General features: G+C 54.9%; 1 protein-coding gene and 1 long non-coding RNA gene across 4 annotated transcripts in view; both read left to right on the forward strand.

The window, feature by feature from the left end:
- Positions 1-22773, forward strand: part of MACROD1 (mono-ADP ribosylhydrolase 1) — a 169097-nt gene that overhangs the window by 524 nt on the left and 145800 nt on the right. For all 3 annotated transcript variants that reach the window (XM_007994466.3, XM_007994459.3, XM_007994462.3), the window contains exons 2-3: positions 13921-14022; positions 15282-15398. In XM_007994466.3, the coding sequence (XP_007992657.2) occupies positions 13921-14022; positions 15282-15398 (219 nt within the window). The remainder of the gene's footprint in view (positions 1-13920; positions 14023-15281; positions 15399-22773) is intronic.
- On the forward strand, positions 6-7981 carry LOC140711658 (uncharacterized). The gene is made up of 2 exons (XR_012092926.1): positions 6-4459; positions 7532-7981. It is a non-coding gene; the product is annotated as an uncharacterized lncRNA (long non-coding RNA).

Here is a 22773-nt window from a genome sequence, read left to right on the forward strand (position 1 = left end):
GAGGGAGAGGGCGGCCTCACGTGGGGCTTCCCAGCTGGGCAGCCCCCATCAAGCGAGCAGCCCCTTCCACCCGAGAGACCTGGGGAAGTTGAGGCCTCATCTGCCCTGGAACGGACCCCTCCTCCCCATTCACAGCCACCCCCGCCCCCTGTGTGTTCCCAGCCCCACAGAACAATTCACTCCAGACCAGGTCCAAGTGTCCATGCAGGGGGCAGCGTGAGGAAGGCGACCTTCCTTACCCCACTGGAATGGGTCACAGGGCACCCCAGGGATTGTGCGGGACCTACCACCTTCCTCCCCTGTGCAGGAGGAAAACTGAGGCCGAGTGCTGCAGCTGGTTTCCCCCAAGGTCACTCAGGGAGCTGGTGGCAAAGTGGAGGTTATGATCCCGGACTCTCCAAACTTTGCACAGTGTGGTTCTCAAGTGCTCGGGAATGAGCTGAGGGAACAGCTCCGGGGCTGGCGTCCCACCTGGTGGGGCATGTAACCCCACAGAGTGACCTCCCTGGGCTGGCCTGTCCTGCCTCCACCCCACCCCAAGCCCGCACTCTGATGCCTTTCTGGGCACGTGGTATGGTGCCCTTTTCCCCTTCTCGCTGGCCTCTGGCCACTTGTTAGCAGTTTGTTCATGCCAGGAACAGAGGTTAGAGGAGCAGGTCAGGGCGGGGGTGGGGTCTTGTGCTTGTGACAACTGATGACACCCCCCAAGAATCACACCACTTCCTCTTGCTCCTGGAGTGGGCATGAGTCCGGGGGCCTGGGAAGGGAGAGAACCCAAGCTGCTGCTACTGAGCCCCAAATAGCTCTGCTGGGCACCCAGCTGTCCCTGCCTTTCAGGGTCTGCCTCCTGGGATCCTGTTGATTCTTCCCAGCTGGATCCCCTTTCAAAAGTGCAGGGAAGTGGCTCATTGACTGGGCCTCTATCCTGGAGTAGCTATGGCCTCTGGGCTGGGCGGGCAGGATGGAGGGTCCTGCAGTGTTAGGGATGAAGAGAAGATGGCTTTCTTGGGACCAGAAGTGGAAGTCAAAATGATTTCCTCCTGACATGAATTGCGTCGCCTGGGCCAGGATCTAAAAGTGATGGCAGAAAGCACCGACTTTAGTCTGTGAGCCGATGGAGAACTTGTCAGGCACTTGGCCCTTGCCCCAGAACAGCAGGAGGAGTTGGGGGCTGGCAGAGACCCCTGGAGGGGGAGCCACTGTCCCCACAGAGAGCCTGCTCCCCTGAGCACTCTCTCAGAGAAGAACAACTCAGGAGGTTGGCAAAGAGCTAGGAAGACAAGGCGCCCAGGCACCTGCTTGAGGGCTGCCGCTCTTTCCAGGATCCAGCCCCCACAACCCTACTCCTTGGTGCCAGGAAAGTAGCCAGACCTCGTGATCGGGCCGGGGTTCCTGGGCTGCTGTGCTGTCGCTGGGGTCTCTCTCTTTGCTTCCAGCTGGGATTTCCAATCATGCAGCAAACTTTTATTGAATGCCCTCTAGGTGGCCAGGCTGGGGACTCAGACATGTGTCAGATAGGCAAGGGCCCTGCCCTCATGGAGCTTGTAATCTGGTGTGAAGATTACAAAGCATCTATTGTAAAGAATGTGTTCTAGCAGCTGAGACAAGGCCTGGTAACCTCAGTGCTGTGAAGACACCATAGCAGATGGGGCTGCCTGAGCTGGGAAGATCAGAGGAGGCATCTCAGGGGTGGTGGCCTGAGAAGAGGCATCCAGCTGGGGAATGATATTCCAGACCCGTTATTGAGTGACAGTGGGCCAGGCCCAAGGAGTGGGGCTGGTCTGGGGCTCTGCCTGCTACTGAAGCCACAGTTAGAGGGATGCTTTTGGGGGTGAGACGTGGAGATCCCCCAATAGTTATCTATTGCTGTATAACAAAATAACCCGAACCTTAGTGACTTAAAACAGCAAACCTGCATTCTCTCCGTCTCTGAGGGTCAGGAAACGGAGAGACGCTTAGCTGGGTCGTTCTAGCTCAGAGTCTCCCTCCCCTGAGGCCGGGTGGGACTTGGTTAGGGTCGGAGGATTCACTTTGGGGCCTGTCCACGGGGCTGCTTGAGTGTCTTACGGGATAGATGTCCTAAGCCTTTTCCCCCAGAGCATGTGCTCCACGAGAGGGATCGTGAGGAGACCCCGATGGAGCCACAGTGCTTTCTTTGTGACCTCGTCTTCAAAGTCTCTCCCGCTTTATTCTAGGGGTTCGAATCGAGTCAGGGAGTCTGGCCATACTCTGGGAGAGGGGAATTAGGCTCTAACTCTTGAAAGAAAGAATCTTAAATAATTTGCAGGTGTGTTTTTATTTTCTTAAAAAAATTTTTTTTGAGACAGAGTTTCGCTCTTTTTGCCCAGGCTGGAGTACAGTGGTGTGATGTCACTGCAACCTCCACCTCCTGGGTTCAAGTGAGTCTCCTGCCTCAGCCTCCTGAGTAGCTGGGATCACAGGCACCCGCCAGCATACCTAGCTAATTTCTGTTGTTGTTGTTGTTTTGTTTGTTTGTTTTGAGATGAAGACTCGTTCTGTTGCCCAGATTGGAGTGCAGTGGTGTGATCTCGGCTCGCTGCAACCTCCACCTCCGGGGTTCAAGCGATTCTGCTGCCTCAGCCTCCCCAGTAGCTGGGATTACAGGCGTGTGCCATCATGCTTGGCTAATTTTTTTGTATTTTTAGTAGAGATGGGATTTCACTGTGTTAGCCAGGATGGTCTCAATCTGTGGACCTCATGATCTGCTCGCTTCACCTCTCAAAGTGCTGGGGTTACAGGCGTGAGCCATTGCACCTGGCCAATTTTCTTAAATTTCTTTTAAAATTTTTTTTTTTGAGATGAAGTCTCCCTCTGTCGCCCAGGCTGGAGTGCAATGGTGCGTTCTCGGCTCACTGCAAGCTCCGCCTCCCGGGTTCACACCGTTCTCCTGCCTCAGCCTCCCGAGTAGCTGGGACTACAGGTGCCCACCACCACACCCAGCTAATTTTTTGTATTTTTTAGTAGAGATGGGGTTTCACCGTGTTAGCCAGGATGGTCTCGATCTCCTGACCTTGTGATCCGCCTGCCTCGGCATCCGCCTGCCTCGGCCTCCCAAAGTGTTGGGATTACAGGTGTGAGCCACTGTGCCCGGCCAAAATTTTTTTAATTCATTTAATTTTTTTTTTGAGACAGGGTCTCACTCTGTTGCTCAGGCTGAAGTGCAATGGTGTAATCATAGCTCACTGCACTCTTAAACTCCTGGGCTCAGTGATCCTTCTGCCTCAGCCACCTGAGTAGTTGGAACTATAGGCGCACATCACCATGTACAACTAATTTTTTTTCTTTTGAGACAAGGTCTGTTGCCCAGGCTGGAGTGAAGTTGTGAGATCTCAGCTCACTGCATCCTCAACCTCCTGGGCTCAAGCGATCCTCCCACCTCAGTCTCCCGAGTAGCTGGAACTACAGGCATATGCCACCACGCCCGGCTAATTTTTTGTATTTCTTTGTAGAGACAGAGTTTTGACATGTTGCCCAGGCTGGTCTCAAACTCCTAAGCTCAAGCAGTTTACCCACCTTAGCCTCCCAAAGTGCTGAGATTACAGGTGTGAGCCACCGGCAGCTAATGTTTTAAAAACTTTATTATAGAGACTGGGTCTCACCATGTTGCCCAGGCTGGTCTTGAACTCCTGGCCTCAAGTCATCCGCCCACCTCAGCCTCCCAAAATGCTGGGATTACAGGTGTGAGCCACTGTGCCCGGACAAGTGTATTTTTTAAGCCATCACATTATGGGAGATCTGGGAGGCTGCCTCAGCTGGACTCTGCCTCTGATTAGGGTCTGAGCGGTGGCCCTTGAAGACCCCTACACTTTTCTTTTTTTTTTTTTTTTTTTTTTGAGACGGAGTCTCGCTCTGTCGCCCAGGCTGGAGTGCAGTGGCTGGATCTCAGCTCACTGCAAGCTCCGCCTCCCGGGTTTACGCCATTCTCCTGCCTCAGCCTCCCGGACCCCTACACTTTTCATGGTTACATTCTAATCACACTTTCAGCCAAGTTACATTTGACAGCCAAGTGCCGCACGTGTGGAGATCTTCAGTGCACAGCATATGCAACTGTGCAGCCACTACATGGGTCAAAAGGTAGAGCATTGCCGTCACCCCAGAAGTCGCCTCTTTTCACTTGGTACCGTCTGGAGCTAATCACTCTTGTGATATCTGTTCATTTTGTCTCTTCTTGAAGTCCAGCCCCTTTTACTCAATATCCGGCTAGTTCGTCCATGTTATTGGATGTGGCAATGGTTCGCTCTTTTTTATTGCTGTATAGTGTTCCAGCATATGAAGGTACCACAGCTTGTTTCCCGCTGTTCTGTTGTTTTGTTTGGTTTTGTTTTTTTGAGATGTAGTCTTGCTCTGTCGCCCAGGCTGGAGTGTAGTGGCGTGATCCCAGCTCACTGCAACCCCTCCACTTCCTGGATTCAAGCGATTCTCCTGCCATGTTGTCCAGGTTGGTCTCAAAATCCTGACCTCAGGTGATCTACCTGCCTCGGCCTCCCAAAGTGCTGAGATTACAACCATGAGCCACCATACCCGGCCCCCACTCTTTTGTTGATAGGCATTTGGATTTCTTGTGAATAAAGCTGCGCTATACTTTTTTTTTTTTGAGACAAGATCTCATTCTGTTGCCCAGGCTGAAGTGCAGTGGTGCAATCACAGCTCACTGCAGCTTCCAACTCCTGGGCTCAAACCATCCTCCCACCTCAGCCTCCTGAGTAGCTGGGACTATAGGCATGTTCTACCACGCCTGGCTAATGTTTTTAAAAATGTTTTGCAGAGACAGGGTCTCATTGTTATCCCAGGCTGGTCTTGAACTCCTGGGCTCAAGTGATCCTCCCACCTCTGCCTGCAAATGTGCTAAGCGCTGAGATTACAGACGTGTGCCGCTGTGCCTAGCTTCCTGAATATTCTCTCCATGTCTTTGATGGACATGTGCTCTCATTTCAGGGCTGTAGCTAGATAGGCCTCCAAATACTTGTCTGCCTGAGAGGATCCTCTCTCAAAGCCTGGCACACAGTAACCAAACTCACAAGAGACTGACGTATAGGTCAGAAGGCATAATGTGCAGTTCGTGGTGGGGAAATATAATGCAGTGTGTCTGATAACTCAGGTGTGCCTGGGCAGAACCTCCTGTCCCTATGGGAAAACCTCATGGAAGCCAAATTGTAATCTTAGGATTGCTCAGAGCATGCATTCTCATCCAGGGCTGGTTGAGTGATTTTGGAAGCCTTGCCCTGGGCAAGGTAGGGAAGCTTCCCTGCTTGAGAAGGGTCAGTCCCCCGACAAGGATCCCCTTTCCCGGGCGTTTGCTCAGTATTTCCATCTATATGCAGTGCTGAGTGCCTGCTCTGGACCCATGTAAGGATGCCCAACCTGCGGCCCAGCTTGTCCTCCAAGCTGATGACCAAATTCAACTTCCCCCTGGACACTGCTTTTCTTTACCTCGACGCTGATGCTTATTTCCATGGGCCCGTTCTCCCTCCAGGTATGTACATACCTTCAGGCTGGATCTTCCTGGCTGGGAGACTTTCAGTCTTTTGGGGAGACTTCAGCAGTGTCTGATTTTACTAGCCAGAGGTTACCTTTTCTAATCTATTTTTATTTATATATATTTTTTTTTTTTTTTTTTTTGAGACCGAGTTTCGCTCTTGTCGCCCAGGCTGGAGTACAGTGGCGCGATCTTGGCTCACCGCAACCTCCGCCTCCCAGCTTCAGGCAATTCTCTTGCCTCAGCCTCCCAAGTAGCTGGGATTACAGGCATGCGCCACCATGCCTGGCTAATTTTGTATTTTTGGGAGAGACGGGGTTTCTCCATATTGGTCAGGTTGGTCTTGAACTCCTGATCTCAGGTGAACCTCGCCCGCCTCGGCCTCCCAAAGTGCTGGGATTACAGGAGTGAGCCACTGTTCCTGGCCTGTTTATTTATTTATTTGAGATGGTCTCACTTTGTTGCCCAGGCTGGAGTGCAGTGATGATATCTTGGCTCACTGCAGCCTCTGCCACCCAGACTCCAGCAATCCTCCCACCTCAGCCTCCCAAGTAGCTGGGATTACAGGTATGTGCCACCACACCCAGCTAATTCTTGTATTATTATTATTTTTTTCTGAGACGGGAGTCTCTCTCTGTCACCTAGGCTGGAGTACAGTGGTGCGATCTCGGCTCACTGCAACCTCCGCCTCCCGGGTTCAAGCGATTCTCCCACCTCAGCCTTCTGAGTAGCTGGGATTATAGGCCTGTGCCACCACACCGGCTAATTTTTGTATTTTTAGTAGAGAAGGGTTTCACCATGTTGGTCAGGCTGGTCTCGAACTCCTGACCTCTTGATCCGCCTTCCTCAGCCTCCCAAAGTGCTGGGATTACAGGCGTGAGTCACCGCACCCGGCCTAATTTTTCTATTTTTTGTAGAGACGGGGTTTTGTCATGTTGGCGAGGCTGGTCTTGAACTCATGAACTCAAGCAATCCACCCACCTCAGCCTCCCAAAGTGCTGGGATTACAGGCATGAGTCACTGCGCCCGCCCTACTTTCTCTAATTTGATACCCTCAGTTTTGAGGCACTTCGTTATCCCCCCGGGAGTGCCTTTTCATCAGAAGATCGTGGAAACACCCTCCCTGTAAAGGCAGTTGAGCATGAGGGACTTAAGTTTAGGCCCTTGTCGGTATCTGGTGCTGTGTCATCACAGGAGGGGCCTGGCTTTGGCTCCTTGTTCCAACAACCCTTGCAGGCAGAGCTGTGAGCCACAAAGAGCAGGGACATTGTTGTCGTCAGACCTGGGGACGTGCTGCTGCTTCCTCACTCTCCAAGCCTCAGTTTCCTCATCTATAAAATGGGACCAGTGGCACCTGCTTGGAGGTTGTGCTGAGATCACATTAGAAACCACTTTGGGCCAGGCGTGGTGGTTCGCACCTGTAATCCCAGCACTTGAGGGGCCAAGGTGGGAGGATTGCTAGAGCCCAGGAGTTTGAGACCAGCCTGGGCAATATATCAAGACCTTGTCTCTCCTAAAAATAAAATAAAGAAAAGGAAAGAAACCATTTTATATACCATGGCCCAGAATGGGTCCCAGTGGCCCCCCTTCCTTGTCACCCCTTAGACCGTCAGACCTGTCTCCTTCTCTGCTCTGTGCTGGCCATGGTGACACCGGGCTCTTGTAGGCTTGTCTCATGTGCTGGGGCCCTGAGCCTGCACAGCCTAAGCCATCCTCTCCTTGGTGACTCAAGGTAGGGCTGCTACACTCCAGCCTCACACCACACTGTGCAGAAGCCGGGGCTAATTTCAGCCCCTGTGGGATTTCATCCAGAGTGGAGGGCTTATCTGATTTGAATGCAGCACTGGCAAATTTTCCAGGTACCCCTGGGAGTCGGGGGACTTCTCCCACCTATCTCCTGGGGACGCAGCCTTGCCAGTGCCCTGGTGTGGGTGGAGACAAGGGGGCAGGGGAGAGGAGAGAGGCTCCAAGGTGCCGCGTGCTCTGTCTCCCTTTGCTCGAGCTGTGGGCTTTGACAAGACCCTGTTCTTGCAGGCCGGTGAGCACAGGTGATTAATGCCCCTGCCACCGAGTCTAAATGCTGCCGCGTCCTGGGAACCCAGCCGGTATCAGCCCTGCCCACCTGGCATTCTCTCTGAGTGGAGCTCCGCCTTGGTGCCCCAGCCTGCCCTCACCTCTCTGAACACCATCTTGCAAAGTGCCATAAAGACACTTCTTAAAACACATCATTGAATTCCCGTTGGCCTGCTGCACTTTATGGTTCTGGCAGAGCCTGCTTCCCCCTGCTCAGCTTTCGTGCCTGGGAGCCGCTGGAAGCTTCGTCCGGGGTCACGCCTCTCCATCAAAATTTACTGCGGACATCTTTTTACAACACCTGTCTCACTGAGCTGTGAAATACTCTCGCCTCTTCAAAAATGAAAGAAAATGAAAATGCATGTTTTACATCTTTTATAAAAAATAAAATAAAACTCACTTGTGCTTTAAGTCTGCATTTGTCCTTCTTACAGGAGGAAGTGGGAAATGGTAGAAATTCATGGGCAAGGCCGGGCGCGGTGGCTCACGCCTGTAATCCCAGCACTTTCGGAGGCTGAAGCGGGTGGATCATCTGAGGTCAGGAGTTCAAGACCCAGCCTGGGCAACATGGTGAAACCCCATCTCTACTAAATATACAAAAAATTAGCTGGGCGTGGTGGTGCATGCCTGTAATCCTAGCTACTCAGGAGGTTGAGGCATGAGAATCGCTTGAACCCAGGAGGCGGAGGTTGCAGTGAGCCGAGATCACACGACTGCACTCCAGCCTGGGTGAGAGAGTGAGACTCTGTCTCAAAAAAATAAAAACACAGAAATGCGTGGGGCATGTTCCTGGCTTAAGGCCCCTGTTTCTTCTCCGGGGGAATGAAGAGGGGTCTGGTGGGCGAGGACTGCCGACAGAGGACATGGAGGTGAGACGCCGAATGGGCGCGGTTGGCCTTTTCTTTCCCCATAAATCAGAAACCAGTGCGGTGTGTGGCTCTTTGGGGATCAGCCAGGCCACAGCCTTGTTCTGGTGGTGAGGACAGACTTGCGTCTGGCATGCTGGCCTTCTGAGGTATGCACTCGGGCTCCATAGACTAGAAGGGACAGGCTGACAGATGTCCTCAAGGTCAGCACCCAGCCGGCTGGTGGCAGAGCCAGCATGCTGTCTCTGGGAAGTGGAGCTATCCTGTGGGCTTTGCTGGAGAGAAGGGGCTGTGTGGGCTGTGGGTCACTCAGACCAGGCCACCAGGCTTAGGGAGGACAGTGTGGGAGGAAGCCCAGGTTTCTCTCACTTGTGTGTGACTGGGGGCAGGTCACTGAGCCTCTTCTCTAGAATATGGTGGTGGCATCTGCCAGATGATATCTGCTAGGGCACCTGAGGTGTCTCTGGTCACCCTGATCTAGTACCATGGGATGCCTAGGGCCTGCCCAACCAGAGACACTTCAGCAAGGCCTCTGGGGTCCATCTGGGTCCTAGCCCACCAGTCCCGCCAGCATCACAGTGGGTACCTGACTTTCTGGCCACAGGTCCAGCCGTCTGGGAGTGCCCACACAGTGGCATGCCAAGCCTCGCAGTGGGGAGGTCACAGTTATGCAAAGTGACAAATATGGGCACTCAAATTATTTATTTAGAGACAAGGTCTCACTCTGTTGCCCAGTCTGGAGTGCAGTGGCACAATCACAGCTCACTGCAGCCTTGACCTCCCAGACTGAAGCGATCCTCCTGCCTCAGCCTCCCGGGCAGTTGGGACCACAGACGCACATCCACCACGCTCAGCTGATTTTTTTTTTTTTTTTTTTTTTTTTTTGAGATGGAGTTTTGCTCTTGTTGCCCAGGCTGGAATGCAATGGTGTGATCTCGGCTTACCGCAACCTCTGCCTCCCAGGTTCAAGCGATTCTCCTGCCTCAGCCTCCTGAGTAGCTGGGATTACAGGCATGTGCCACCATGCCCGGCTAATTTTGTATTTTTAGTAGAGACGGGGTTTCACCATGTTGACCAGGCTGGTCTCAAACTCCTGACATCAGGTGATCCGCCTGCCTTGGCCTCCCAAAGTGCTGGGATTACAGGTGTGAGCCACCATGCCAGGCCACTCGGCTGATTTTTTTGTATTTTTTGGTAGAGATGGGGTTTCTCTATGTTGTCCAGGCTGGTCTCGAACTCCTGGGCTCAAGCGATTGGCCTGCCTTGGCCTCCCCAAGTGCTGGGGACCCAAATACTTAGGAAAGGTCCTCTGGCTGCTGTGTTCCCAAGTTGGAAAAAAAAGTTCTCCCCAATTTTGTCCTGTTTGCTTTGTTCTCTTCGGGCCTTATTTTGCCGCCAGGAAGGAGTGAGTGTGTCTGGTGTATAGACTGCACTTCGCAGTTCACAGCCACCTTCTCCTTTGACCCTCCCAGCAAGCCTGGGTGTTAGCAAGGGAAGGTCTGTCTTGTCCCTATTCTAGAGATGGGAAAACCGAGGCTCCAAACTGAGCATGGTGTTGGGAGGTCATGAGCCCAAACCTGGCGGGACCTGTAACAGAAGAAAAAGCGCAGCCTGGGTCTAGGCCGGCTGCCACCAGCATCTGTCACAGCTCTTGCAGGCAGGCTCTGTGGGGGTCAGAGGCTCAGAAGAGAGTGGAGGGACAGCTCCGGAGGTTGCTCGCTTAAAGAGGGTTTTGAATCTGTGCAACTGATTAGAAGACCTAGGGAGGAAAGCAGCAAGGACACTTCCTGTCCACAGGGAAGGCAGGAGGGGCGGCGGCATGGGGTGTGGTGACCTTGACCTTGTTGGGGGGAGGGACTAGACTGGGTGGACTGAAGGGAGCCTGGGAGGGAGGAAGTGGAGACAGCAGAGGAGGGGGCAGCTGCAGGGGTGTGGAATGCGGGCGTTGAGGGTGGGGATGGGGATTGTTTGAGGGCAGGCAGGACGGCCTGGTGGAGGGGTACCTGCAGCAGTGAGTCCTCTGGGAGGTGGGCCTGGCAGGTGGCAGCACTGACAGGAGGGACCTTCATGCCCAGTGACCTGAAGGAGGGAGGACAAGGTGCGGGCAGGTGGTGGAGGTGCCCGGCTCAGTGGGGGAGGACAGCAGCTGGAGGAAGAGTGGGGGCAGCTGGGGAGAAGGAGGAAGGGGGAGTTCACTGCCAAAGCAGCAGCTGCGTGGCCAGGCTGACAGAGCCCCCATGGGGGAGGTGAAAAATTTAGAGGCAGCCTCTGCTTGGTGGTGGGATTTCCTCCAGTGATTTACAGCCCCTGGGACCAACCAGAGAAATTGGGATCACTTCCTCCCTGAAGCTTTCCTGGCCTCCCCTCTTCTCGGTCAGGCTCCAGGACCTCACCTTGGTGAAGGTGAGGATGCTTGATAAATATTTATTAACTGACTTATTGGCATTCAAGCTGCCGATGAGAGGTGCAGAGCCCGGATGGAGTGGCCTCTCCTCCCTGGCCTGTTCTTTGCCCTCGGTAGGTGGTACTGGCTTCCAGCAGCTCAGCCCTTTGCCACGTGCCAGGCTAGCCCAGGCCACTTCCTATGAAATGCAGGAGGTAGCTTCCCACAGCCTCATTATACAGAAGAGGCCAGCAGAGGCTTGGGAATGCTCCTTGCAGATACCAGCATCCCCTACCCCCACACAAAGAAAGGAGTCTTCAGATGGGAGCCCCTGGCCTGTTCCTCAGGTCCTGCTGGGGCCATGTGCCCAGTAGGGAGACTGGCCTCTTGAAAAGGGGGGGCAGGGAATGGGCTGTGAGAAGCAAGGGGCACTAGTGATGGAGGGACCAGCAGAGGTACCCTTGGCCCCTTAGAAAGAACACACATGGTGGCCGGGTGCAGGGGCTCATGCCTGTAATCCCAGCACTTTGGGAGGCTAAGGTGAGCAGATCACGAGGTCAGGAGATCGAGACCATCCTGGCTAACATGGTGAAACCCTGTCTCTACTAAAAATGCAAAAAATTAGCCGGGTGTGGTGGTGGGCGCCTGTAGTCCCAGCTACTTGGGAGGCTGAGGCAGGAGAATGGCGTGAACCCAGGAGGTGGAGCTTGCAGTGAGATCGCGCCACTGCACTCCAGCCTGGGCGACTGAGCAAGACTCTGTCTCAAAAAAAGAAAAAAGAAAAAAGAAAAAAACCATCTCTACTAAAAATGCAAAAAATTAGCCGGATGTGGTGGCAGGCGCCTGTAGTCCCAGCTACTTGGGAGGCTGAGGCAGGAGAATCTTGGGAGGGGAGGTTGCAGTGAGCCGAGATCACGCCCTGGACTCTAGCCTGGGCGACAGAGTGAGACTCCGTCTCAAAAAAAAAAAAAAAAAAAAAAAGAAGAAGAAGGCACATGGTACACTCATGGGAAGTATCTGGTGAAAGCATTTTTTTTTTTTTTTTGGCAGAGTCTTGCTATGTTGTCTAGGCTGGAATACAGTGGCATGATCTCGGTTCATTGCAACCTCAGCCTCCCGGGTTCAAGCGATTCTCCTGCCTCTGCCTCCCAAGTAGCTGTTATTACAGGTGCCCACAACCACGCCCAGCTAAATTTTGTAATTTTAGTAGAGACGGGGTTTCACTCTGTTGGCCAGGCTGGTCTTGAACTCCTGACCTCAGGTGATCTGCCCACCTTAGCCTCCCAAAGTGCTGGGATTACAGGCATGAGCCACTGTGCCTGGCCATGTGAAAGCATTTTCAATCTGGTTATAGCGCTCCTGGGATGAAGTCAGTTCCCTACCTCTGTCACCCCACAAACAATTTTATTCTCTTACGACCTTTACATGCTGTTCCTGCTGCCAAACACCCTTTCCGGCCCTGGCTACTTCTCACGCCTCTTCCGAGTCTCCCTTAAGCCTCCCCCGCCGCCCTGCCTGGTCAGGGTTCCAGGGAACTCCTCTGCCAGCCCCGAGTGGCTCATAGCGCATCTCAGAATTGGAATTGCTCGACTAAAGTGCCTGGACCAACTTCTGTCTCCCTGGCTGGGTTGTAGATTCATGAGGGCCAGGGCCAGGTCAGCCCGCTCAATGCATCTCTGGCACTGAATGCAGGACCTACTTGTGCCCAAGCATGTTTATGGAAGAGGGGGCAGAAGTGGCTGCCAGGAAAGGTGGCTCTGGCTTGAGCAGCAGTTGAGGCTGACCAGGGGTGGGCGTAACCTTTTGTGATGACCCCAGCTTTGCATCCAGCAGGGACTCTGGACTGGGCCCCTTGCATAAGTTCTGTCATCTAATGCTCTCAGCATCCTTGGGCTGTTATCACCACTACCAGCAGCTGTCAGATGAGATGGAGGCCTAGATGGTGAAGTGACTCTGGCAGAGAAGACACCCTGCTGTGTGAGGGTGGCCTCCCAATCTCCCTAAGCATTTGTGGAGGGACCTATCTGTCCCCCTCACCATCATGTGCATAGAAGCTTCCAGGCTGCAATCCTTCCTTTCTCACCACCTCCTCTAATTGCTTTCCCACCTCTACATAATTCTTGATGCTTTTTGGGTTTCTCAATTGTAGCCTTTGCTCTTTGCCGTGGGGGCTGCCCCATACTGGGAGCCTGTGGTCCAGGGAGGCAGGCAGGGCTGAGAGCCTGGGTGTGCTGGCGGCCTCAGGCCAGCAGGGGGAGCCCGCGAGCTGCGAGCCTGGCCCGGCGCGGTCGGGGCAGGCCTTTCTGAGATGGGTTCCAGGTTTCTGTGCCTGGTGCCACCCCCAAGGGAAGGCGGAGCCCATGGGACAGTGCCCAGGCAAGGGGGATTTGGCCAGGGTAGACCCAGAGTCTGTGAGCGGGTGGGGGGTGCCTGGCTTCTCTCTCAAGTCCCTGCTGTGTGAGGGTGGCCTCCCACCGTTCCTGAGCCTCGGTTTCCTCATCTGTAAAATGGGGGTGATTCCAGCCCCATTGGTCATGCTGGGAGCCCTCAGCTGCTGCTGGGGGGATGTTGGGGACAGGTGCCAGGTCCGCTTGGTCCTGCAGCTCCTGGAGGAGGACAGCTGTCCCGCTGCCTGCATGCAGTGACAGTGAGGGCAGAACTGACTGGCGGTGGGACTGACAGATAATGTCACCAGCTGAGTGCTGCCAACCAGCTTGGCCTTAGTGTATGGGAGGAAGCTCGGAGCTGTTCCTCAGGGGACGTCTTCACCCCTGTTCTAATCAGGGAGAAATGGGGGACCCAAAGAGATGTGGACTCTGCTGGAAAGTGGCAGAGCTGAATTCTGAACCCAGGTCTTCGATGCCTGAGCCGGTCCCTCAGCCTCCCCAGACCTCAGTTTCCCTCCCTGAACAAAGAGAGCAGGACAAGATATTCTAGGCGCCTCTGAGGCTGCCCCAGCATGCCCGCCCTGTGTGCCCAGGGAAGGATGGACAGGAAGGGCTGGTTTGCATTCTTGGACGAGGCAAGAGGGGAGATGTGGGGGTGTGAGCACCTGGCCAGCTCCTCTGCCCCCACCCTGACGCTCCTTCCTGCCTCTGCAGCCTTTCTGAAGGGCCTGAGTGACAAGCAGCGGGAGGAACATTACTTCTGCAAGGACTTTGTCAGGCTGAAGAAGATCCCGACGTGGAAGGAGATGGCAAAAGGTAGGCCCTGCTCGGGGGAGGCCCTGGTGGGCAGGCTCCAGATCTGTGGCTTGGGAGAATCGTGCAGACAAGAAGAGCGAGTCCAGCAGCGTGTATCGAGTGCTTGCTGCAGGCAGGCGCTCTGCGTGTATCACCTCATTCAATTATTTTGTTTTATTTTTTGAGATGGAGTTTCACTCTTTTTGCCCAGGCTGGAGTGCAATGGTGCGATCTTGGCTCACTGCAACCTCTGCCTCCCGGGTTCAAGTATTCTCCCGCCTCCGCCTCCCAAGTAGCTGGGATTACAGGCATGTACCACCACGTCTGGCTAATTTTGTATTTTCAGTAGAGATGGGGTTTTACCATGTTGTCCAGGCTGGTCTTGAACTCCTGACCTCAAGTGATCTGCCCGCCTCGGCCTCCCAAAGTGCTGGGATTAAAGGCGTGAGCCACCAAGCCCGGCCACCTCATTCAATTATTTATTTATTTATTTAATTTAGTTTAGTTTTTGAGATGGAGTCTCACTCTGTCGCTGAGACAAGTGCAGTGGCATGATCTCGGCCTTCTGCAACCTCTGCTTCCTGGATTCAAGCGATTCTCCTGCCTCAGGCTCCTGAGTAGCTGCGATTATAGACATGTACCACCATGCCCGGATAATTTTTGTATTTTCAGTAGAGATGGGGTTTCACCATGTTGGCCAGGCTGGTCTCAAACTCCTGACCTCAAGTGATCTGCCCTCCACGGCCTACCAAAGTGCTGGGATTATAGGCATGAGCCACTGTGCCTGGCCACTTCATTCAATTATTAACACAACAAGTGCAATTTTTATCCCCATTATATGGTAGGAAACAGAGCCCTAGGTTAGGTGAGCCACCTGCCTGAGATTACTTGCTTGTAGGGAGCTGGGGTTTGAAGTGCGATTTGGTTGCTTACAGTAGGGTGTGTTGGTGAGACAGCAGGCCTGGTGACCCATAAACCTGGGCAAGTCCCTGACCCACCTAATCCTCAGTTTCTACCTCTGTGAAATGGGATGGATGATATTAGCACTGTACCTGCTGGTGGCCTTGCTGTCAAGATGCAAGGAGTCCCCGTGTGATGCTGGCACACAGTAGGTGCTCCTCAGCGTGGGTTCCTGGTACTGGGTCAGCAGTCATCATGCTGCAGGCTGCCTCTGGAGGTGGAGGGAGGTCGATAGGGAAGGCCCTGGCCCCTGGGCCCTGGCTGGGTCCCACTGCAGTGGGCAGCCTTGCTGTGACTTCCCCGGCCCCTACTTGTTCCAGGGGTGGCTGTGAAGGTGGAGGAGCCCAGGTATAAAAAGGACAAGCAGCTCAATGAGAAGATCTCCCTGTTCCGCGGCGACATCACCAAGCTGGAGGTGGACGCCATCGTCAACGCCGGTGAGTGGCTGGCCTGAACCAGAATCCTGGTGGCCGCCCCGTTGCCTTTGCTCTACTCTGTTGTGCCAGGCCTGGGTGGACGCCACCTGGCTCCAGTGAGGCTCGGGTTGCTGGCAAGGACGGCCTGCTGGCGCCATGGCAGCCCAGCACGTCGGCCACTCGGGCTCCTCTTCCCTTGAAACCCTGACCTGCTGTGTCGGGGGCGCCTTGCTCCACTGAGACCCATTAGTGGCCGGGGAAGTGGGAGAGCTGGGCTGGAGCTGGGCTTCCCTGCCAGGAAGGCAGAGGCCACAGCGGAGAGGTCTGACCTTGGGGGGCCACAGAGGCCCCAACCACCACCTGCCTTCCTCTGCCTTTGGCCTGCCCTGCCCTCCCTTCAGACCTGGGCAGGTGAAGGAGCTTGTTGAGGGATAGTAGGGGCAGAGAGGCCCCCTGCGGTGCCCTGGCCGCTTTCCAGCGCCTGGAAACGGGAGCTGCTCAGCTTCCTGCACTCGCCTCTTGCTGGCTTGGCAGTTTGTTGTGATGAGTATGGGAGCCGGCTGCTTCTTTGTGGGAGGGAGGAAGGGGGCTGCTTCTCCACGCAGGCAGTGGTTGTCTGAAAAGGTCAAAGGTGCCAGGAAAGGACTTTGGCATGGGGTGTCAAGGGCCGGTTAAGTCCAGCAGGTGGCTTGTGGAACAGGTCGAGTGGCGGCTGAACCCCGGCCCTCGCCTGCCTGCTCACTTGCTCCTTTGCTTACCTGGCGTCTGCACCAAGCATCAGAGGAAGGGGGGCTCTTTTTCAGACCCTGAATTTGGGGGGCAGATCCTCTCATCTTGGGCTCCAGCTCACGGGAAAACCCTGCCGTGCCAGCCCCTCCCCAGCCTGTGCAGGCCCAGGGCACCCCCAGGAGCTTCTCGATTCTCCTTCGTCTCCACTTTGAGCTTGTAGTGGTCGTGCTTGGCCCCAGCGCTGTCCCCCAGTGACTCTGGGGCTTGGTGGCGCCGATGCTGTGAACATTTCCTTTGATCTCTCTGAGTTATGGGCTCTAGGATCCGGGGAGCGAAGGTCGCTCGGCTGCCCCGGGCCTGGTCCATGGGGTCTGAGTTGTGTTTCCTGAAGCAACCTTGCTCTGTGCGTCTTCCCACCGTTGACTGCAAAGCTGGATAGTCATCTGGGGGTGCCTTGCCCACACATTACCTGTCGAGACACACAGGTGACAGGTTACACGTAGGCAGGAGTTTCTGCTCAGAGTGGCTGGCTGGAGGGAGCAGGGGGAGCTAGAGTCACCTTGGGCTTCCGCAGGTGGTTCTGGTGTGTTTCTCTAGGGCCACGAGGAAGAGGACTGCTAGTCCATCTGGGGCCACACGGCTAAGACAAAGCCACATCTGGGCTGGCAGATGTTACAGCGGCCTGGGGGAGGGTGTTCTTGCTGCCTGTGCCCTGGAGGGGCTGGCCTGGAGCAGAAGGGCAGAGCCTTGGGGCTGTGGCTGAGAGGGCAGTCAGGCAGGACAGTGGGTACTCCAGCCCTGCCAGTCACTGGCAAGCGTGTGAGAGGTACCCCAGCGGTATCTTCTTGCTGAGCTGCAAAGTGGCCAGAGGGAAAATGAGGTATCTTGTGAGCTCTGTCCCCCTGGGTTGGTGATTGGCTGCAACATGGGCCAGGAGAAAGGGTTCAGGGAACAAGGTGGGGTGTTGGCGGGTACAGATGGAACAGGGGACACTCTGGAGGCTGCACCCGGGCTGTGGGCGTGATTAACGCCGCTTCCTAAGTGCTCTTGGGAGTTGCCAGGCTTTGGATGCAGCAGCTCCATCAGAAGTGCTTTAGTGCCAGCTCCATTTGCACCAGGGCCAGGGCTGGGGCAGTGCTGGCTGAGTTTCTCTGGGGACTCCCCTTCTCCGTGTCCTTGCCTAGGCCTCTGTTTCCTCCTCTGCACAATGAGGGTAGCAAAGAAAGCACCCATCAGGTTGCTGGGGGCACTTGGAGCTGATGCACGTGACGTGCAAATGGCGGTCACTCGTCACCAGGCGGGAATCGGGGCTCAGCACCTCGCATTGGTGCTGAAACTGGTGTCATCAGCGCCATTCTGGGCATCACCCCTGTCCTGGGGGTGCTGAGGGACATGGTACCTCCTGCAGATGGTCAGCTTTCGCCTCCCCCTGCTTGCCTCAGTTTACCCACACTCCTCTTGGTGTGTTTTCCTGGGATCTTTTTGTTCTAGAATCTCACAGCCAGGAGGACCCAGTACCCACCTGGAATCCCAGGGAATGGCGGAGGCAGGGTCTGGACACAGGCTTCCCACACAGAGCCCGAGTCTCCTTCGGCCGTCCAGGGCTTTGTGGAACCCCAGCGTACAAAGTGGCTTTGGCACTGGTCAGGCCTCCAGGGTCCTGGGTGGCCTTGGCTCCCACCCCAGCCCCTTCGCCCACCAGGGGGCAGCAGAGATCGCAGTTCCCAGGAGCCCATAAATCAGCCTGTTTATTAGTGGAATAAAAGTCGTCCACAACGGCGGGGCTTTTCGGGGCTGCATAAATCTGCGTCTGTGCCTCGTGAAACCCATATGTGCTTAATTCATATGTAAAGTTTCAAGCAGGAAGAGAATACGTGTCCATTAAATTCTATTTGACTTGATTATAATCATTAGCCGTGAATAATTGCTTCTCAGTGCCTACCGCGGAGCCACCACAATAAGCAAGAGGAGAGAGCAATTATCTTGGGGTGGGGATTTTTAAATTTATATTTTTGAAGCCAGGAGCAGTGCTGGCCCCGCGGGCGTCAGTGGCCCATGGAGAACGCTGCGGGTCATACTGGGCTGGGAGCTTGAGGTCTGGCCGCCCGCCGGAGCTTCTGGATTTTGTTGTGGGGGGCGGTTCTCTTTGTTCCTGCTGCCATATGGGAGGGGCTGTCGCTGCCTGGGCTTGGGTCCAGCTGCAGGGATGTGGAGGGGAAGGGTGCAGTGGGAGCTAGGAGAGGGCTGTGAGGGAAAGGGGGGTGGGGGGGAGCTCCCAACCCCCCACCCTCTTCCATCCTGAAAAGCTGTGGGCTTGAAGGGGTCTCCAGCCAGGCTGTGGGCATCTCTCCTGCCACTCAGCAGGGTCCTGGGGATCCTTGGAGAGGGCAGTTGCCAGGTGTCCCCCTGCCTGCCCCCCTCACTCCTTCCCCTCCCTGAAGAGGCATCTGCCTGTGACCTCCCTCAGGCCTTTAAGAAACAACCCTGGGGGGGGGGCAGTAGCTCACTTCCTGTAATCCCAGCACCGTGGGAGGCCGAGACAAGAGGATCACTTGAGCTCAGGAGTTTGAGACCAGCCTGACCGACATAGTGAGACCCTGTCTCTACAAAAAAAATTTTTTAAAAAGTTAGGCATGGTGGTGTGTGCCTATAGTCCCAGCTACTCAGGAGGTTGAGGCAGGAGGATTGCTTGAACCTGGGAGGTTGAGGCTGCAGTGAGCCACGGTTGTGCCACTGCACTCCAGCCTGGCTGACAGAGTGAGACCCTATCTCAAAAAAAAAAAAAAAAAAAAAAAAATATATATATATATATATATATATATATATATATAAAATAGAAAACAGAACATCAGATTCTGGGCCAGGTGCGGTGGCTCATGCCTGTAATCCCGGAACTTTGGGAGGCTGAGGCAGGCTTGAGGTCAGGAGTTTCGACACTAGCCTGGCCAACATGGCAAAATCCCATCTCTACTAAAATGCAAAATTAGCCAGGCATGGTGGCACGCACCCGTGATTCCAGCTACTTGGGAGGATGAGGTAGGAGAATCACTTGAACCCAGGAGGCTGAGGCAGGAGTATTGCTTGAACCTGGGAGGTCAAGGCTGCAGTAAACCATGATTGTGCTACTGCCCTCCAGCCTGGGCAACAGAGTAAGACTCCATCTCAAAAAAAAAAAAAAAAAAAGAAAAGAAAATCAAAAAGAAAATCAGACTCTGAGGCTGCATGCAGTGGCTCACTCCTATAATCCCAGCACTTTGAGAAGCTGAGGCAGGAAGATTGCTTGAGCCCAGGAGTTTGACACCAACTTGAGCAACATGGTGGCAGCCTATCTCTACAAAAAGAAATTTTTTTTTTAATTAGCCGGGTGTGGTGGTGCATGCCTGTAGTCCCGGCTACTTGGGAGGCTGAGGTGGGAGGACTGCTTGAGCCTGGGAGGTCGAGGCTGCAGTGAGCTGTGATTGCGCCACTGCACTCCAACCTGGGCAACAGAGTGAGACCCTGTTTCAAAAAACAAATAAAAATAAGAAAATCAGATTCGGTTTCCCTACTGATCTGGCATTTGAAATTCAGGACTGGTTTCCACTCTTACATTATTGGGCTATGAGATGTGATTGGGATGTGTGTGATGGTGTGTGTGTGAGGTCAGGAGTTCGGCCTTGTGTTTGTGGTGTGTGTGGTGTGTGTGTGTGTGATGTAGCGTGTTTGTGTCTGTGCTTGTGTGATGCGTGGGGTGTGTGTGATAGAGTGTGTGTGTGAGGTCAGGAGTTTGGCCTATGTGTGGGGGGGTGTGCATATGCACTTGTGTGATGTGTGTGATGCGTGCGTGTGATACATGTGTGTCTGTGCTTGTGTGATGCGTGGGGTGTGGGTGATGGAGTGTGCGTGTGGTGTGATGTGTGTTTGTATGGGATGTGGTGAGAGTGAGGTGGGAGGTTGGGCAGAAGCATAGACGTGGGATGCCTGGCTGGCGGGTGGCAGGGCTTGAAGTTACAGGGATGGGACAAACCCCCACACCCTCAGGCACAGTGCAGGCCTCCCTGGGCCCTGTCCCAGCGGGCTGCCAGCTGAGGCCGCTTGCTCGGGCAGCACCCAGGAGAGTCTCAGGCTCCTGCCATCTGTACTGGCCATGGCTCCTGCCCACAGGAGCATGGCACATCTGTCTTAATGAAATTGGGCTGCCGCGTGCAGGAGATAAGCCAGGGAGCCCCCGCAGGCCCCCTCTTCTGGAGGAGGAGGTTGTCAGAGCCCGTGCCTGCCTCTCCAGCCCTGCCTATGACTTGTGTCTGGAGACAGCGCCGGTCTCAGAGTCTCCACTAGGGGGTGTTGTGGCTTCCAGGGTGTTTGTGTCTCCTTTTTACCGCAGGGGTGCAGTGACCTTGACTAGGCCACCTCCCTGCCCTTGAGTTTCCTGGTGCACCAGGCCTGTGTATGTGGATTTTTTGTTCCTGACAGCAGGGTCCCGGGCAGGACATGTCTAGGCACAAAGAAAGATCCCCATTCTTGGCCAGGCATGGTGGCTCACGCCTGTAATCCCAGCACTCTGGGAGGCAGAGGCGGGCGGATCACTTGAGGTCAGGAGTTTGAGACCAGCCTGGCCAACATGGTGAAACCTGGTCTCTACTAAAAATACAAAAATTAGCCGGACACAGTGGCACGCGCCTATAGTCCCAGCTGCTCAGGAGGCTGAGGCAGAAGAATCACTTGAACCCGGGAGGCAGAGGTTGCAGTGAGCTGAGATTGCTCCACTGCATTCCATCCTGGTTGCTGGGTGACAGAGCGAGATTCCATCTCAAAAAAAGAGAAAGATCCCTGTTCTTGGCCAGCCCAGGGGTCTGGCTGCCTGGCTTTGGTCTTCAGGTCATAAGAGGACAGGGCAGAGATGGATGAAAGGCTTTGTGCGAAGATGGAAGGGATCTTTTGCTTCAACGCCAGCCCAGAGCGGTGAGCAGGCCGTGCGCACCGTGGCCAGGAGCAGGTCGGGATCCCAGCGCCCCTGCTGGCCACGCCGTGGCCTCTGCTTCCTCATTTGAGAAATGGCATCAGCATCAGTCCCACCGCAGGGCAGGGGTGAGGAGGACAGGAGTTCAGGCCTGTCCAGCCCTGGGCCCGGGACCTGGCATGTGGAGAGTCCCCAGGAAATGACTACTGGGAAGTCAGGAGTGAGAGCAACTAAGCAGAATATAATGTGACAAAGCGCTAGGAGCAAGGTCTGAACAAAGTGCCACGCAACGCCGCAGGGACCAATTAATTCTGCAAGGAGGTGGCGGGAGGCGAGGCGGGTCGGCGAGCCTTTGAGGGGCCCGGGCGTGCAGCAGGGACGGGTGGGAAGCCATGTTTCACAGCGACGAGCTGACCTCGTGGGGAGATTTTTAAGCTGCTTATTTATTTAAAATAAGTTATGAAGTGGCGCTCTGTCTCCTTAAGTCTTGGGGCTTTGATTTGTGAGAGTCTGCTGGCCGCTTATCACCGCCCTCCTCCCAAGCACAGGCAGCCCCTGCCTCATCCTCTCCTGCTGCCTGGAGGGCCCAGCAGAGCCTGGCCTGGTGAGAAGGAGCAGGCCAGGACCTGAGTGGCCACCTGAGCAGCCACCCGCCCCTGAGCCTGGCCATCCCCGCGCGCCGCTCGGAGTCAGTGATTTAGAGACCGCCTTGATGGACTACCAAGCAGGGGGCCCGGAGGGATGCAGACTGCCTTGTGGGAAGTGATCTGACGCTAAACTGTCGCCGTAAATCGCTTTATCTGTCACTTCAGATTTAAATGTGTTTGCTGAGGCTTGCTGGCCGCCACGACAGCAGAAACCTCTCCGCAGTGGGCAGGGGAGGTGGCCGGGCCAGCAACGAGCCCAGGGCCGGCTGCACAGCAGACTTTGCCGCTGGAACCTGTTAGCTACATGGGCCTGGCCCTGTGCTCCCTCCTCCTCTGGGGAAGCCAAGTGCAGGCCGGGCCGGGCCACTTTCCAGTGCTCTGGCCACTCTGGATATGTGCAGTGCTCTCAGAGGCCCAAGAGGCAGGCAGAATTGTTACCCCATTTTGGGGGATCAAATAACACGTCCCACCTCGGCAGGTGACTGAGCCAGAATTAGAACTCAGACACTTTCATCCATGCAACAAACATAGATGATACGGCTGCTGTGCACCACACCGTGGGGTGGGCCTGGGCTGCAGAGGACACAGTCTCTAATTCCAGATAAGGGGTGACACATGTGAATGGAAAAGGAAGTGCAGCGCATGAGAGACAGGAGTCTGGCCTGCAGGGGAGGGAAGCAGGGGGGAAGGCTGCCTGGAGGAGAGGGTGCTTGGGTTGGATGGGGTGCTAAGTCAGAAGTTGGGGCAAGAGCATTCTTCCGGGAGAGAGCACAGACAGGGTGGGGCCACGTGGATGGAACACTGTGGGGAGGCTCTGAGGGGTCGGGAGTGAACCATGGCCCGGGCCTGAGTTGGGGGTGCTCAGTCAGATCACTTGGGCTGCTGAATGGAAAAATGGGGGCAGGGCGCATAAGATAATAAGGACAGGGAGGCCCAGAGCGTGGGGTGGGAGGTGTCTCCCTCTAGGTCTAGGCTGCATTCATACCCTATGCAGTTAACCTTTCTTGCACTATTTCAGTCTCATTGTGCTAATGGTGAAATAGAGGCTCAGAGGCGTGAAGCAACTTGTTTAAGGTCACAC

Source organism: Chlorocebus sabaeus, chromosome 1 (genome assembly GCF_047675955.1).
Source record: "Chlorocebus sabaeus isolate Y175 chromosome 1, mChlSab1.0.hap1, whole genome shotgun sequence".
Classification (NCBI taxonomy): domain Eukaryota; kingdom Metazoa; phylum Chordata; class Mammalia; order Primates; family Cercopithecidae; genus Chlorocebus; species Chlorocebus sabaeus.